The 17,512-nt window shown below is 37.7% G+C and overlaps 2 protein-coding genes across 5 annotated transcripts in view; both read right to left on the reverse strand.

The window, feature by feature from the left end:
• Positions 1-572: 572 nt before the first annotated feature.
• On the reverse strand, positions 573-16,892 carry LOC103150649 (histamine N-methyltransferase-like). Of its 4 annotated transcripts, none has more exons than XM_007570352.2 (7): positions 11,555-16,892; positions 8,383-8,524; positions 6,730-6,782; positions 4,795-4,902; positions 2,583-2,713; positions 2,314-2,407; positions 573-1,300 (listed from the first exon to the last, which is right to left on the reverse strand). In XM_007570352.2, exons 2-7 carry the CDS (start codon positions 8,517-8,519, stop codon positions 939-941), a joined length of 885 nt encoding a protein of 294 aa, XP_007570414.1. In that variant the 5' UTR covers positions 8,520-8,524; positions 11,555-16,892; the 3' UTR covers positions 573-938. The 4 variants fall into 4 exon arrangements, with proteins under 4 accessions (XP_007570414.1, XP_007570411.1, XP_007570413.2 ...); XM_007570349.2 differs by having other exon boundaries at positions 8,383-8,528; XM_007570351.2 differs by lacking the exon at positions 11,555-16,892 and adding an exon at positions 9,289-9,460.
• The window catches only part of thsd7ba (thrombospondin, type I, domain containing 7Ba), a 211,742-nt gene continuing 205,181 nt past the window's right edge, over positions 10,952-17,512 (reverse strand). The window contains exon 31 of the transcript XR_001664524.1: positions 10,952-10,962. The gene's annotated coding sequence lies outside the window, so the exon portion shown is untranslated. The remainder of the gene's footprint in view (positions 10,963-17,512) is intronic.

The raw sequence follows: 17,512 nt of genomic DNA on the forward strand, positions 1-17,512 counted from the left end.
TTTTTAATACACAAGAACATGGAGTAATATTTCCAGTAGTCAAGTGTAGTTTCTATTAGATTTTGCACAACACTCATTAGCAGCACAAACTTGTTCTTAGAGGAATTAAAGTAGAGAAAATTTTACAAAATACAAAAGAAAATTTCTTCAGCATCTTTATATTGTTCCATACAACATACTTAAATGAATCATTTTGTCTTTTATCCCCTTCCATGTACCAACAAAACCGGTTACTCACCAAAATAATTGATCATTTATGGTGAAGTTGAATAAAAAAAAAAAAAAAAAAAACTAAAGTTCTATGTGATTGTTCAGATTCGTCAGTGAGAGACTCCTTATCTGAATTCAGAAATACAAAATTAAAGCTGCAACATAATTTTTCTATTAGCAACAAACCCTGATTATTTTTGCAAGTAAATTAACTAACAGCTAAAGAAAAGGCTCCCAGGAGCAACTGTGTTTTCACTTACCCAGTTCAAGTCCTACTAGAAACAATACTTCCAATCATTTTAAAACATAATGCACAATTACTTTAAGCTTATCTGAATTGATTCTCCATGAAAAGCTAATTGTCCAGTTCTATATTTATTTGTACAGTTGGAATAAAACGCTCCCGGAGAAAGCAGCAGTATGATGGGGTCTGGGCAGCAGCCTGCCAACAGCAGCTCATTACAAACTGTAATGACCGGATAAAAATCTAGTGTCTGTAACGGAGTAAGAATGATCTTTGATGTCATAATAATACAAGTTTAATCATAAAAATTGAAAGGAATACATTAATTTATTTTACGTTAGAGAACTTTAGAATTCATTAAACATCAACATGTATACAAAACTAAATTCAATACAGGATAAAGCTTGAAGATACTCAATGTGCTTGAAAGTAGTTCATCATCATCTAGGACTAATCTGACCTTCACTCTAGCTAAGATCTGTTTTTAATTTGGCTTATCGATGACTATGACACCGAGGTTGTTGTTAAAGATCACTCTGCCCTCAGACTCCATGCTGCAGTCCGGATGCCGGAGCAGCTCCAACACGCCGTCTTTCAGCTCTGGTGACGCCGTTTTATTAAAATCCAGCACTTCGGTGAGAAAGTCAAGCAGCAGCTCCCCCTTTTCATCTCCCTCCGTGAAACACTCGGTGATATCCATTTGAGATGGCAGGTCAAAGCTGTGGTAGCTCACTCCCTTTGAGTCCAGGAGGCTTTTGATGTCTCCCGTGGTCACGCATTGACTTATTTCTGTATTGCAGAGCTCGTGCCTGTATTTCCGCCACAGCTTCCCCCAGCCGCTCTCTCCTTGAACAGGTGGGGCAGAAACAGTGCTAGCGTCAGCATGGTAGCAAATGGTGACAATGTTTACAGGTGTTTTATGTTGTAGACCAACAGAAAACACTGCGTAGTTCAGAAATAATGCACAGTTGTCAAAATTGTTTCACAAGTGAAAAAACCTGATGAGTGTCATGTGGGTTTATATTCAGACGGTTCGCTGCAGCCGGCAGGACTATGTTCCTGCTGGCTTTGCTTTATCTAAAAACACAATCTTATTTCTAAAACAGTCCAGGCTCTGTGAAATTCAACGTTAAACCAAATTTGCAATAGATTCTCAATTGGATTGAGGTTTTCGTACCTCAGTCTGAAGTCATCTTCTCTGACTAAACTAGACTCAACTCCAGCTATCTTCACTCAGCTCTGACCATCTCTCCTGCTCCTGCCATGAATGGTAAGTGTGTTAACAGCAATGTGCTGTGTCCGTATACTCCCACGTAGCATTTTGCATGAAGGCACAAAAGTCTGATTTTTGTTCCTTCTGACTATATCAAATTTGTCGTAATGTTTGCTCCGTCATGTGGAAAACTGCAAACGGGGGGTTTTGTCGTGACAGTTTCTTGGTTCTTCTCACTTCACCGCCGTGGTTAATAGCTGTTGTCTCCCTCCTGAGCTATGGATCTTTGAAGCTCCCCCAGAGTCATCTTTGCTCATTCTCTGATTAATGCTCTCCTTGCACAGACAGACAGTCTGACAGTGAAACATAATGCAGTTTGTTTGGGGCATCAGAGTGAAAAAATGATGAATGCCATTTCTCATTTTCCTTCCACTTCATATATTTATGCATATTTATTTCACGTTTTGTCGATTTACTCCATGAAACCCTAATAAAATACACCGACATGTCTGGTTCTCACACAACAAAATGTGAAACAGTTTGCAACTGTATTTCCCCTTGAACAAACGAAGCGTAACAGTTTCCTTCACATCAGCGAGGAATAACAAGGACGATTGTTAATTTAAATTGACGTCAATCAACTCACCAGACACAAGAATAATGAGAAGCTTCCCATTCTTATCGAGGAGACTCTGGAAGAAGCTGATGGTAGCACCGGGATCCTTCACATAGTACAGCATCTGTCGATTTCACCGCACATAATGAGCCTGTAACTGCATTCCTGGAGCACCTAATTATATTGCTATGGTAGACAGATGCCCTAATGGGATTAATTGCTGCCGAGTGCCACCTAATGAATATGACCTAGATGTGTCAGAAATACAGCACGAGGGCTGGCAATACTTCAGCACCAACCTGTATCATGTGAATGAAGTCTGCCTTCTTCGTCGTCTCGCTCAGTTTCCAGCGCTCCTCAAACTCCGAGGCCGTCATCTTGTTCCAGGTGAACTTGATGTAGTTTAGCTCAGGTTTCTGCGACACTAAAACTTAAGACAGATAATTAACAAATATAACAACTGTTTTTTTTTATGTAGGGAGGTATAGAAAAGAAATACACTGAGCTAAAAAGTGTACACATTCCAAAATATCAGGTTTTTATGATGTTAGAAACAAAAAGGAGACCATAACAAATCATTTCCAAACTTGTTCCACCTGTAATGTTCCAATTCACCTTGTGTTATCTGAAGAACACACACATTGGTTAGAAAGAGGAAACAATCTGTCCAAGGCAGCGTACAATCTCCTGTTTGCACTCTCCTTTGAGCTGATCCTTTGTGGAAGCAGCTTTTTACTCAGCTTCAGCATCCATCCTTCTTTAACGGGAGTCTGTCAGCATTTCACATCTCGACTTGGAACTTGTCCACTCTTTCATGCAAAAGTTCCCAAACTGTGTCAGATTTTGTGGACATCTTTTGAGTGCAGCTGTGTTCATGCCTCCACACAGATCTTCTGTCGTTGTCACATGCAGAACATAAAACTAGCAATTGCCAGAAATTCCTGCTGCTCCTTCATTGTTCACGCAGGCCTCCTGGCAGCCTCTCTGACCAGTTTCCATTCTAGTTTTTCATGAATCTTGGAGGACCATCAGGCTCTCTGCAATGCCACTCTGCTTTTTTGATGTCTGTCTTTACTGTGTTTCGTTATATTTTTTATGCTGTAGAACCTTTTTGCACACTTGGCTTGTTTAATATTCTCAGTTGACTAACTGAAGCATCCAAATTTGCCAAAAAAAATTCCTACAAAGCTACATGATTTTATGTTAATTTGATTCAATATAATTGATGGGAGTTGCATAGTTCTGTATAACTAAATGCTGTAATTAAAAGGTGCTACAGCTGTGTATTTGTTTGGGGATGTGCAATTTATGCTCACTATTTATATTTCTTTTTACATTTTTTGATAACTTGATTTAATTTATTTGCACCAGATGTTTCTAAATGATTTTATTTTAATTTTACAAATGGACTCTTTTTAAATTTGAAATCTAAAAGGAACCATGCCTTCGCTAAATGTTGATGTGAAAGGTTTTTTTTTTAATAATCCAAAAGGAACTAGGCCAAATGGAACATTTTCTTGTTTTACAAAGTGAAGTGTAAGCTAATTTTGGAAATTTTGTCTTTTCTCAATTAAAAAAAAGACAAAATTTCCAAAAAGGTGGTAAACACCTGAGTTTAAAAACTCAGGTCAGAAATTTCTTTCTCTGTTTGGCTGTTTTGTATCTCATTCATATTTATTTAATCTTCATTTTTTATTTAAACATAAGGCAACAGATCCCTGTATGTGTTTTATTAATGAGCCTTTATGTTGTACAGCAGGAAACAATAAATCTGTGTCATTCAACCGAATCGAGTGACATTCTACTAACCCCACTGACTTTTTGGGGTAATGTCAAAAAAAAAAAAAAAAGAAAGAAAGAAATATGCTTTATGTTCCCACAGTGGGAAAATTAAGGAAAATTCAGGAATAGTGAATGCAGCATTTGTATGGATATGGGATGAAAAAGATCAGTCTGTGATTGGCTGGTGGTGTGGCTCCTTTATGTAAACTTTGTCAAGTTGCAAGAGCAGGTACGGAGGTAAACACATGCCAGAACATGAACCAAATAAGCGCACGCACGCACGCACGCACGCACGATACGCATCGTTCTCTGCTCATTAAAACCCCTTCTCCATTGCCAAGTCTTACTACAGCCTGGTTTGTTCCTCTGCTTTGTTCCTGGTCTGTCTCCAAAGTGCAGTAAAGCAAACTAGAAGCCTTAAACTGCAACTGTGTTAAGCATCAGATTGCAGACAACCAGCCACTTGTCATTGGAAGTATGTCGGAGGGGTTGTTGGTTGCTGATTGGTCATTGTGGTTCAATGATCAGCTCTTCTCTAATAAAGGAGCAATGGTTTTATTAATTTATTGATAAGAAGGTTAAAGGCAGCTTTAACATGATGCTTCAGCATTAAAAATACAAAGAACATACCCTTTCCAGCCAGAAAATTAAATATTGAAACATCTTTTAGAATGCATGTGAACACAGACACGTTTTGTAAGAAGAGGGTGAACCTTAAGAAGACTGTACCTTTGTAGTTGTGTAGCTGCTGGCTGCTTGGCTCCACCACCTCATTATCTACTGTCACCCCTGGATGCTTCTTATGTAGCTCGTTGAGCATCTCTAGGTCTATCTCACCTAGCAGAAGCAAGGCAGTTAAAAACAAAAAAAAAGAAAGTTAGAGGCAAAATGTTAACTTGTTGAAATCCCTTCGTTTTTTATAATGATGTGTTACAAAAAGAAAACCAAAGAAAAATTGCATCATAGGTTAAATTTTAAATATAGCTGACGTTGCCGTTTCGAAAGCTGTTCAGAGTTGCTTTCGACCCGCAATAACTGGAACATTGACCAACATGTAGATTTTAGCCACTTTCTGTTTTAGCTGCTCACATGTGACTGTGTTTAGTGTTTAGGTTTCAACTTTTTGAACAGGTTTGTTCTGTTGCACCACTTAGTAGCAAGTCTCGCACATCGTTGAGTTTACATCCAGATCTAGCTTTGAAGCCAAAGCTTTCAAACAAAAGTTGTTTCAAAAATGAAACAACTTTTGTTAAACAAATGCTGCTAAGTCTCATATTCACTTGTGTTGACTTTTAAAAACGCCACCACACTTAGAAATGTAAGTTCATCTTTCAAAAGAAGCAGAAATGCACTTCAGTCAGCATAGAACACAAGACAAAAGAAATTTAAAATATCTTTTTTATATTTAGCTTTGTGCCCATTTGGAGCAAAATATGAAATTGAATGATAAACTTATAGAGTGTATGTGTTTTAAGCCTGTTTGCTCCAACCTCTGTGACCAACTAATTTGAATTTATAAACTTGCATTCTAAGATGCCATCTACTGAAGGTAAAAAAATGTTGTGTTTGGATTTTTGGTTTTATTTCTGAGGTCAAAATTTGAAGCCTATGTATCTACATCAAGGATGACTACTTACATCTGAATGTAGACTGTCTGCTCCACCCAAATTCTTCCTAGTTGTTTAATAGAGCTTCAATTAAAAAAAAAAAAGAATTATATCTTTTAGTGCTTGTATAGAAAGAACTGAAAGAAAACACTGTTTATCATGTTGTAATGCTAACAGTAGACAGCACCAGAGCATTTAGTAAATCACTCTGGAGTTCTGCCTCGCAGCTACAACTCATTTATGCTGGATGTGACATTACTTTATAATTCCCAATGCTGGGCTCTTAGGCAAGTCAAATACAACATTATGATGTCACCACAAAAAAAGTAGATTAAAAAGTCCCAATTATCCTGTTATGTAAGAAATACTCAAAGTCACAATGGATTTTGATGAAGATTTTGAAATCCAAAGTGAAGTAACCTCATAAAGTCCACATGAATTAAAAACTAGGGCAGGTACTCCAGCTATTATGCTGTCAGTATCATTTGACTAAAGGGAGAAAATTTTGTTCTCTTTCCTATTGAAGGTGACAAGTTGCCACGATGAGAGGAGTAAATTTAAGCCATGGAGCCGATGCGAGGATGCAGTGAATTGTTTTACCTTGCAGGGAAGTTTGTAGTCATTCTAATGGATTTACAAGTCCATTAGAGAATCCATTATGATACAGAAATGACAGCTCAGGTAAAGTAAAAGGATGGGCTTGGACATAAGTAAAGGGTAGCAGCACTCTGAGGGCAAGTGCTCAGTTTGCACAGGAAAAGAAATGACTGTATTGTAATAGAACCTGGTGCTGTAAAGCTACATGGTGTTTAGGTCATTTTGTCAAACTAATAGTAAATAAAATGGTCAGATGGCGACAAAAAGCCTCCACACTGTCTTTTCTTCTTCTCACAGCAGCCATGAATAAACTCTCCAATCGGCTCAGCAGCAGCCGACTGATTCGCCAACGTTCCCTCACCTTAGCTATCTGCTGCAGAGGTCATTCAGCTATTTACCGTGTCACGCTGCACATACGCTAAGTTCAGCGGTGTCAGCGCCATATAGTTTGTGCTCTTACCAGCTCCGCTTCCAACTCCAATGACATTTAGATGGGACTTTCCATCTCCAATGCTGCGGGGAGAGCAGAAAAAGCAGGAATAAAGAAAAAGCAGAGTGTCTTCAGAGCAGCGACGCCTTGAAATTCACAGCTTCCAACCTGCCAAATGTGGGTCACATCTTTTTGGGCCTGTAACTGACAATTCTGCCCGACACTCGGGAATGTGAGATGTTCTGATCTAGCGACTGAAGCCTCTGCAAGAACTTAGGCTTTGAATGTCGCTGTGGCGCGTTCTGTCAATCAACGTAAATTTTTATTAACTCTGTTACACCTTTTAATTAACTTGTGAGTCACATCCCACCGGCTTCCTGACGGATCTGCTTGTGAAAACGTCAAAAAAGAGCCGAGTTTGGTTGGGTTCTCTGCAGCACGTCAGTCACCTCCCACAGCCTGCGCTGTTGGTTGTGAATTTTTGGGAATTCACAACCATGCACATACTATTTGACTGTTTAAAATATACATTTAGATCGTCAGCCACGCATTGTTAATCTGTGAAACAGACTTTGGACTTAAGTTTAGTTAAAAGAAACTCTGTTCACCGTTTTCTGTGATAAGCGCCACAGGTTGTGATTATTGATTCTCACAGGTTTTGTATCTTTCCGATTCATGTGTCTCAGAATATCCCTGCACTCCAATTAATTAGATATTTACTTTTTCGTACAGCAAACTGATACATTCAAATTACATGCATTGCAATGAAATTCACATATTCCGTTTTCCAACAATAAGTACTAACTTGTGTTTCTCTTACCTACCAGTTGCTTAAAGGTCAAAACCATCTCCTGTTTATGGTTCTCCAGTTAATCAAAACCCTGATGTCACATCACATGTTCTTCACAGTTCACAGCTGCAGGGTTTTAAAAGCCAAGATACAGATTTGTCTCAACTTAATCCTGATCTTCAACTGACAACGAATTGGCATTTTTTTTTCCTTCATCAAATGCATTATTGTTTCAAATTATATTTTGGCACCATTAATGAAGCCTTTATGCAACAAGAAAATATATATATTTTTTCACAAACTTAGGTGAAAGGTTCATTTGAACTTTTAATCCAAAAAAATATTAATATATTCTATTCCAATTGTAACACAGCTGAAGCAACAGACAGCATGTTTTTTTTTTATGAAAGTCGGTTCCTATTTAAATTTCAAATAATTTATCTGTGAAAATCACCAACCAAAAGCCAGAAAAGATTAGCAAAAATGACTAACCCATTTAATAAAGTTTTGTTTCTTTCATGCAAATCAATATTTTCCTCTTTCAAACAAACTACATAATCATAATAATTTTGTCAAGACATGTCAAAATTACAATTATCTTGTCGAGAAATATTCCTCTACGAAATATTCTGACGGTGCAGGGGAGGATGGTGAAAGTTTGGATTATTAGTATTGCACTTATCTTTGCAGTTTTCACTGTATTCACAATTCAGTTTTTATGAAATTTTATGTGGAATCATTCAAAAATAATTCCCAGGAAATTCACCTATTCACAGATTTTTTATTTTTATTTTTATTGGGCATGTATAAAAAAAATTCTAAAGAAAATGCAACCACAGACCGTAATATTTTCAGTTGTCCATGTGTTAAATCATTGTTAAATGAGCTTTTACCTGGACAGAATGTCGGGTAGTTTACTGTGGATGAAGTCCCGCATGCATTGGTGTTCAGAGGAGCGCTCCAGAAAAAGGTGGAAGGATCTCTGGTACCTATCATCATCATGAACCAGACTTTTCAGTGGGGATCCCATGATGCCTGTCTGGACAAGAGGCAATTCATTTAGGTTTATACTTTGGCTGGGCCGTACACTTTAATCAAATTCACTTTATGCGTTATGTCCTGCAGAGAAGTTAGTCCCTTCACCAGGTCTCAAGACTTCTGCTGCCTCTAACAGGTGTTCTTCCTGTATTTAGTTCCATTTATCTTGCTATTGACTTGATTCCCTGTCCCACAGGATGATGCTGCCACTGTGTTTTAATCAAATGTGTCAGACTCAGCTGTACATCACAAAAAAAGCCAAATAAAGTACAGTCAAGCTTATCGGTTGCAAATTCTGTAAAGTATATCACATTTCACTTCCAAATAAAACCGGAAACATGCTGTCCATGTTGTGTATGATGTTTTAATTTGACTTAAACACCTAACAGTACAAACACAAACATAAGATAACATTTGGGATCTGCTATTTGAAACAGAGTCATGTATGGTTGAACGTCACCACACCAAAGCGTATTTCTCTATTATTGGAACGCCAAAGCTGGAAATTCATCTGCCTTTTTTCCCTTCCCTGTTTTATTACGACAGAGCTGCCGGTTTATTGACAAAAATGACTTCGGCGGCAGCGGAAACACAGAGCTGCACGCAGGCAGACAGGCGCTGTCACGTCCCCTCCGACACAATCATGAATACGAACAAAACACGTCCGTCCTCCGCTCAGTGAGCGTCAAAGAGCGACTTTCATCGTTCGCTAAGATTCCCGTCATGAGCGTGAAAAGCAAATCGCGACGATGATCACTTACTACGGTCTTCCGGCAGAACAGCGTCCCGGGGGGAAGGTGGAAGGCTGGAGTGACCCCTCCCACATGTGTCACAGCTTCTTCCCTTTAGGGAGGGCGAAAGGTGGCGGAGGAAATCCGCCAAAGAAAATCCGTCTTCCCAAGGCCTGCGCGCTGTCATTTGTACGTTTAGCGTTTATTTTCAGAATATTATCCTATGAAAGACCCGAGCGTCTAATCTGACTTTGCTGCCTTAAATTTCATTGTAATAGTTTTTGTCAAATCTGAGGGAAATTTCATGTTCACAGGCGGTCCAAGGTTTAATGGGGGCTAGAGCAGAACTTCATTTGGAGCCTGATTTGGAGTTACTTTTAAATTGTGGTGGGATTGAATGGTATTAATGTTTTTGTACATATTTAACAAGGTGATCGATAATAACCTGGTTTTGTTCAAATGTTTTCAAAATACACATAAAAGAATAATGTGAATTGTTTACAGTGGAGTCAATAGAATTGCATCTATTAAAATGTCGAGGCTTGAATGCAAAAGATCTATAAAAATACAAGTTACATAATTTAAAAAGTGTCAATTTCTGTCTATGACACTCTATAGTGAAACCTATGGATAAATATCACAAATAATTGCAATATATTCAATAAAAAAAATTGGCTTGTTGACATGTTCAAAAACTGAATAACTGCATTCAGTTCAGCTACTGAATGCAGTTCAGCTACATTCAGTAGCTGAACTGCTACTGAATGTAGCAGTTCAGCCAAATTTGCAGTACCGTAATTACGCCACATTTTGCGCTATCTGAAAAATCCCAACAGTTTCTGAAAGGGGAGACGTTGCGCTTTCTAGCCAAAATCAGGTTATTATGGTAATTTCACTCCTGCTCTAACAGGGAGTGACACTTTTAATAGACGGTAAGTTGCAAAAATTACTTGCTAGATATTGAAAGTTCCGGTAGTTATGGACATATGAGCAAATAAATTTACTCACAGGACATTTAAAGAACTACATACATTTAAAATAAACAAAAAAACATCCAGGCGGAGATTTTAAATTTACGACATAAAGGGGTAAGTGGTATACATCTGGAGGATGATCTGCTTGTAGAGTTCCTCTGGCACAGATGGTTTCCGTAAGAAGACCAGTTGGAGAGGCAGCAGCTTGACCCACCGTCTCTAGATAAGTCCAGCCTTCATTCATTATTGGACACAGAGTTATGTTAATGCTGTTATACTGTTAGCTTCAAATAAACTCATTTTCATTAGTCCTGCAATTAGCTTTTGAAACATTTGAATTGGGAGTGAAACAAACATTATTTGGGTTCAGGGAGAAAATCATTTATTGTCTTTTTTGAGTCCCACTGAGTTTTCCATACGCTTTAAAAAACTGCCAGATCACTGTTCATGTCAGACTCGACTTCAAAGTCCTTCCATTAATTACACAGGGTTGCACCATCTTATCTCTTTGGTCTCATTGTTTTCCATGTCACCTTTTCTCGGTCAGACACAAAGTTACAGGATTAAAAAGGAGACAAAAACAATCCAGGGGGTGGAAAAGTTAGCACTTTTCAGCCATGATCCATCTAATTGGAGTGAACTCCCTCCTGCAAATGATGAAAGAGATTTTTAGTCTGACTAACTACGTCTAATTCTGTGCCAGATGTTCATTAGAAGGCACTGTTAAAACCTCCCTCTCTCCTTTTATCTCTGCGTACACACACACTCTCACACCCATCTGCACTCAATAGAAAAATTACACACACAAGTTCAGCTCACAACACTCAGTTTATCATCGTTAATTAGTCCCCAGCCTCACAGATGTTAGGTGCTACAATGACTGTACAGATGAAATGGTGCTTTGAGCTAAAATTAACCAAACTAACCTGCTCAGATTTACAGTAATTGTTTTATCAGATTTATCTCATCTATTTGTTTCAAATCTCTCAGTTTTGAATTATTTTCTCTTTAACCCCCACACAAGACTCTGGACGACTTCCCTCTGCATTTTTATTTTTTGGTTGGTTTATTACGTTGAATTTCTTAAACAACAAACAGAGATATATAAATTCAATTCATATCCATGTTCCAGCTTATCAATTTAATTATCTTGTGAATCATTAAATACTTACATTAATTTAAGATTTTATGTGCATTTTAAAAAAAGTAAATCTGAAAGTATCAAATATTTATGCACATAATCCTATGGGTGAAAAAAAATTGAAGAATAATTCACATTTCTCTTTACAATTCATAAAAATGTAATTAAAAAACACACATACCAAAAGCATATCTGTGGTTGCCAAACACTGAGCAAAAGAACCGAAGCAAAAGAAAACAGACAGGTTCTTCTTCTTCTTCTTTCTTAGATTTTAACGGCAGCTTGCATCCATAATTGTTGCTCTACCGCCATCTGTTGGGTCCTAATATCTATAAAACAAACAGGTGTCTGGCTGAAACCAAATTAAACCTCTATAACTTAAGGTGACCACACCTTTCTCTCACTGCACTGCCCTCTTGTGTGCAAATAACATAACTACCAGTCAAGGTCAAAAACACAGGAAAGAATACAGCTATTTCATGTTCAACATAATAATGATAATGATATGCACAATCAGAGAAATTAGAATAACGAAGCAAGTAACTTTTGAGAGCCTCTAAATGGATGAGGAAGCTTCAGACTGTAGGGAGAGAGACAAAACGTTGCACTGATATTTCTCTTAGAGGTTTTTAAGAATTGCTTTACTCAGTCTGAAGCACCAGTCCCTCAATTACCTCTGTGGAGAATGTGGACACTTTTGAGCATGAAGATAGAAAAACAGGTAGAACGGTTGATCATTTACTCCTCCACATCAACAATTGTTTTGGAAAGACAGCAAACGCAGATGCAGTTCTAGGCTCAGAGACACCGACATGTCAGTAAAACAGCTCCAGAAAAGAAAGCTTGCAGAGGAGGCCCACATCACTCCTTTTACTGATATGGGAGGGTGCAGAGAGTGCTGAGGTCCTATGAAGGCACTCACAGAGAGGCTACTTAAGGTTTATTGCATGTTGCATGCCTAACTGCTGCAGTTTCAAGATCAGGATTATATAATGTTAGAAGTGGGAAAGTTGTTAACTGTGAACCTTCAAAATGGGAATAGCATCTGATTTTAGCTCTTGTTCAACATAGCCAGCATCTATTTTAGATAATGCAGAATTTATAGAAAAAAAAAATTCCTCCTGACCCTTTAACATGTAAGTGAAACCAATAGTGATAATATCTGTAGAAACTCTGTGTATTTGGAATACGAGAAGACTTGATGTTCTGACTTAAAGAGGATATGAATTTCATACCTCTGCCCCATGATGCACAGCTCTGTAGGTACGTGGAGGAAGTTGCATGTTTTGTTTCGGTCAAACTTCCATGTGTAAAATAAAACCTCAAAGAAAACCGATCATAAAATTATTTGAACTCTAATCATTTATGTAGGTGCAGAGAGATGTAACAGGCAGGGAGGTTCACTCACTGCTTCTTTATTTATGAGTTTTATGAAAGAAATATGAAATATTTTATAAGTGATATGATGGATGGAATTACATAGTCCTGACTTTGCCTGGAGTTTATTGGTGTTCTGGTTAGATGAGAAACAGAAGGATTGGTAGAAAACGATTAGTGCAGGTTAGCCTGAAAGCAGCACCCTGCTGTGGAGATTCCTTTCCTGTGTGGTCAAAAGATAATACAAGGATAGATGGATCAAAGTTCAAAACGTTAGAGGCTGCAGAAGCACTGAGACTGTGGCGTTGTAGTTACAATGAATGTCCCTAAACAAAAAAATATAACGTAAAAATATGGCAGTCTAAGATTTTTGGAAAAAAATAAAAATAAAAAAGTTTCCAATCATGTTCTAATTTGCTTTGGCCAGTAATGTGGAATGCAAATGCAAGTAAAAATTGTGTTTATGAAACCTTTTTAAAGGTGCTGTACAATGTTGGACCATAATTCTCCCTACATGCTCCTTTTCTGGGTTTTGTGCCTCTCATGCAGTCCATAAAAAGTTGACTATAAATACATATGCCAAGGCATTCCACAGCTTATTAAGAAGTAAAATGATCTCAGTTTTAAGTGAGATCATTTTAAAGAGTTCAGTAGTTCATCTGATTAAAACTGGCTGCAAGAAGTAATCCCAGGCAATCAAAATTTCATATGAATACCCTGAAGGGATGCATAATGATGGTCATCCAAAGGTTGTTTATAAATAAACAAAACTAAACCAGTGATCTGCTGTTGATCACCTCTGATTAAGCCTCTGCCTGTGGTGTTTTTATCTTCTATCATTTTGTGTCAGCAGGCTCTCCACACAATGATTATATATAAATTGAAAAACATCTACTGTTTTTGAAGTTCAAATTATTACATGTAGTGTTTTTTGGGAGACTAGAAGGATAATACTTTCACAGTTTCATTTTCTGGGATGCAGATAAACACCTTTTCCATTTCTAGTTAAAAAAACAAAGCAGTAAACATTCATTGTTTGAAATGGCCCCACAAACGGCTAAGTTTTTTTTCTCTCTCTCCCAGCTCTGAAGAACTTCACCAAACCATATTTTATTAGAGTGTTCCTGCTTCCTTATAGGAACAAATTTAATACATTAAAACGAGAAGCTCAAACTGTCACGCTGCTCATAAATCTTCACTAAAACCTCCAAATGTGTCTTGAAAGATGCGCAAATGAGATGAATTGGACATGACAAGATTGGGCCCCGTCTTCGCCATGGATCAGATGGCCGTGACACAAGCGTTTTAATTCAGCCTTGTCTTAAGCAAAAGTGACAGGATTAAATAAATGAATTAGATGAGACAAAGATTTAAACTCTGCTTCGCTCGCAGCCCGGGATTATCCTGGGACTATCGGACTGGAAATCTGACTGGAGGGCAAAATGAATCTTATCAACTGCTTATCTGTTCTGGGCTTTGCCTTAGAGTCTGTGGTAATTACAATATATCAGATGTATCAGGACTTGAAAGTCAAGGAGCCATGAAAGATCGTTCCTGGTCTGGAGCTTCTGCCTTGTAAATATCCCTCTCAGAGAGGGGATAGTGAGAGAAACGCAGGCCCTTTTTTTTTTTGATTTTCACATGATTTCACAATTTATTTGCATTTTGTCCAGTTCTCCATGTACACACAATAGTAACACAAATAGCTTAGGTACTGTAAACAGTAGGCAAAGATGTTTTTCGATCCGTCGGACACACCCAAAGGAGATCTCATAAGCATCTAAGAACAGAAATGTTTCTAGTTAGCTTATGATATGTTGTCTAGAGCATCGGAATAATTAAAATTTGGGTTTTTCCCGTACCCAACTTTTTACTATGTGTGCTTTTTGCTTCCCAAATTACAGAAACACTGCCCCAGAAGAGACTATTACTAAAATGTTTGGCAACTTATGAAACAGAGTCTTTTTTGCAAGGCCACTTGGAGCGCTCTCTGCCAAAATAGATCAAGCATGCCTACGTACAGAGACAGCTGCCGAAATACAGTTGTTGTGACATGTAACAACCGTATTTGTACAACCAGAAGGATTACAGAGTGGCTGAATAAATACATTCAAGATGAGGTCACATACAAGAACAGGTGCATCTCATTAAATAAGAATATTAGCGAAAAGTTTGATTATTTCAGTTATTCAGTTACAGGCGATGAAACTGGTGGATTACGTAGATTTGATACACACAGGTGGACAAATGTCAAGGAATAATTTATGTTTATTTCGATGACACAACTGCTGGAAAATTAAAATTCAAGTTCTCAGAAAATTGAGAACTTACTGAGAAGTGTGTCCATGTGCTTGTCAGGAAAAGCACTTAATGCTAAGCCTGTCCCAATAAACAATTTATCGCAAAATAAATTGATTCCGATGGTTAATATTTTTTGAAGGGCAATTTTCTTTTACATAATCCATTTTTACAATCTGTTTTGGTTGTGTGTGGTTTTTATTTCCTTTTATTGTATTACTTTTTGTTGTTTTTTTATTTTGGATATTTAAATTGTCTTTCAATTACACTGTTAAGTGTTTTTCCCAGAATTAAAATTTATTAGACTTTGAGAGGGCAAACTTGAGTTATTGTGCTTGAAAATTAACTTTATTGTTTACATCTACAATTTTAGAGACTATTTGTTAAGTAAAATTTGTTACTGTGACAGGCCTAATATTTGGTCAACGCTGTTTTTGTAACGTGAGTTATTAGATTAATGCAGCGCGGCACGAAGAGAATTTTGAATCTCAAATTTGTGAGCAGGCTTTGGTTCTCTGAAGGCTGTGGTTAAATTCCTGCTGCTTGTGCACTTTTTCTTACACTCAGCTTTCCACTTTGACATGACGCTCTGAATTACCAGCTGCAACCTTGTTGTGGAGAGTTTCAGCAACTCTCTGCAAGAAGACTGTCAAGTCAGCAGTCTTCACAATGACTGTGTAGGTCGTAACATTGCCATGCCGTTATATTTATGCAATTTGTTTTTTATTATTGATGTTATGTAGTACTCTCTATTTTATGAAGAAAAAAATATTTCATTAGCTGAGAGCCATAATCATTAAAATGAGATTAATATTCATATCACTGTGTCTGATGAATCTATAAAACGCAAGTTTACATTTTTTTAACTAAATTGCAGAAATAAAGTAACTTTTCAGTTATGTTCAAACTTATTGAGATGCACATGTGAATCTCTTTGATTAGCGGAGGCCGAATGAGAAACAGCTTAATACCTGGTGAGCACCAAAATCACCAAAAGCAGGAAATACGGATCCTCCACTGAGTTGAAAAGGGAAGTGAAGGTGAAAAGGGTTTTAAAATCCACTCAGACTTATTAAAAACCATTGATGCTTGAAGATAGTTAACAGATATTTGGTGTTTGTAATCTTTTCTTCAGGCTCTAAACAAAATATTGACTATTTTTTAGTTAATTGAAACAGTGTATGGAATAATGATTAAAAAATAAGAACTATGAGCAATTTTCTTGGAAACAAATAGACACAGATTAGACATGACATTATGACCATTAAGGTAGTAGATGGTCTCCCTTCTGCTGCCAGAACAGCCTTAACCTGTTGACATAATGAAAACAATGAACTTCTCAACGACTCCACTCGGGCTCTGGATGGATCCTCTGGTATTTGGAGTGAATATGTTAGCAGCAGCTCCTTTCGGTCCTGTAAGATGGAAGGTCAGGCCTCCGTGGATTGGACTTATTTGTCCAGCACATACTGAATTAAACTGAGATCTGGGGATTTGGCTGCCAAGTCAGCACCTCAAACCATTCTTGGTTTGTGGCAGGACGCACTATGCTGCTGAAAGATGTCACAGCCGTAAGGCTGCACCAGTGGTGTCTGCAGCACTGGTGGGACACACATCATACAGCAGTACACACTACCCTGGCCATCCACCTGACACAAAGGCCAGGCCACCTTCTTCTGTTGCTCTGGGATCCAGTTCTCCATTGTTGCCGATTTGCACATTTTTGAGACTTTGTTTCCACTTTCACGGTTTGACAATAGATGATTTAAAGATATTATTGGTCTCTACTGTAAGAAAATGAGCTTAGGAGCCTGAAATAAACAGAGATGTAGCTAAAAACATATTCATATATATATATATATATATATATATATATATATATATATATATATATATATATATATATATATATATATAGTCTCATGGGAAAAACCAATCACTTGGCAGGGATCACTGGCCAATAAATAATATCTAAATACCCATTAGGATTTTATTAAGAGTCAGAATCTAAATTTGCTCAGAGTTACAATAAACAGAAACACAGCAATTGAGCTTTATTGACTACCGTAGCTCATCCGTTGTGTTGGACCACAGTAGCCAGTCTTCTGCCTCGTTGGGCCTCAATCAGCTCACCACTGTCCCCTTTCTGGACCTCTTTTGACAGATACTGACGGCTGCAGACTGGGAAAATCCTACACAAGCTGCAGTTCTGTAGATGCTCGGACCGATCTGAATAGCCATTTCAACTTGGCCCTTGTCAAACTCACTCGCTTACACTTGTTTCTGCTTCTAACTGATGGATTTGGAGGAAAACATTTTCACTTCCCACCTAAACCTTTCTCATTTAGAGGTGACCTCAAACAGAAAGGGTGTGTGTTATTTATTTTACCTGCCTGTGGTCATAATGTCATGCCTGATACCACGAGTAACCCAGCCAACATCTTTGTGATTCTCCTTTATATTT

Source organism: Poecilia formosa, unplaced genomic scaffold (genome assembly GCF_000485575.1).
Source record: "Poecilia formosa unplaced genomic scaffold, Poecilia_formosa-5.1.2 Scaffold259, whole genome shotgun sequence".
NCBI classification, from domain to species: Eukaryota; Metazoa; Chordata; class Actinopteri; order Cyprinodontiformes; family Poeciliidae; genus Poecilia; species Poecilia formosa.

Coding starts and splice junctions, on each gene's coding strand:
- LOC103150649 (XM_007570351.2), bottom strand. CDS start 9,445: ATGACAGCGCGCAGGCCTTGGGAAGACGGATTTTCTTTGGCGGATTTC. Junction 4,903..6,729: donor TGGAGTTGGAAGCGGAGCTG/GTAAGAGCACAA, acceptor TGCTTCTGCTAG/GTGAGATAGACCTAGAGATG. Junction 1,301..2,313: donor TCTCATTATTCTTGTGTCTG/GTGAGTTGATTG, acceptor CACCTGTTCAAG/GAGAGAGCGGCTGGGGGAAG.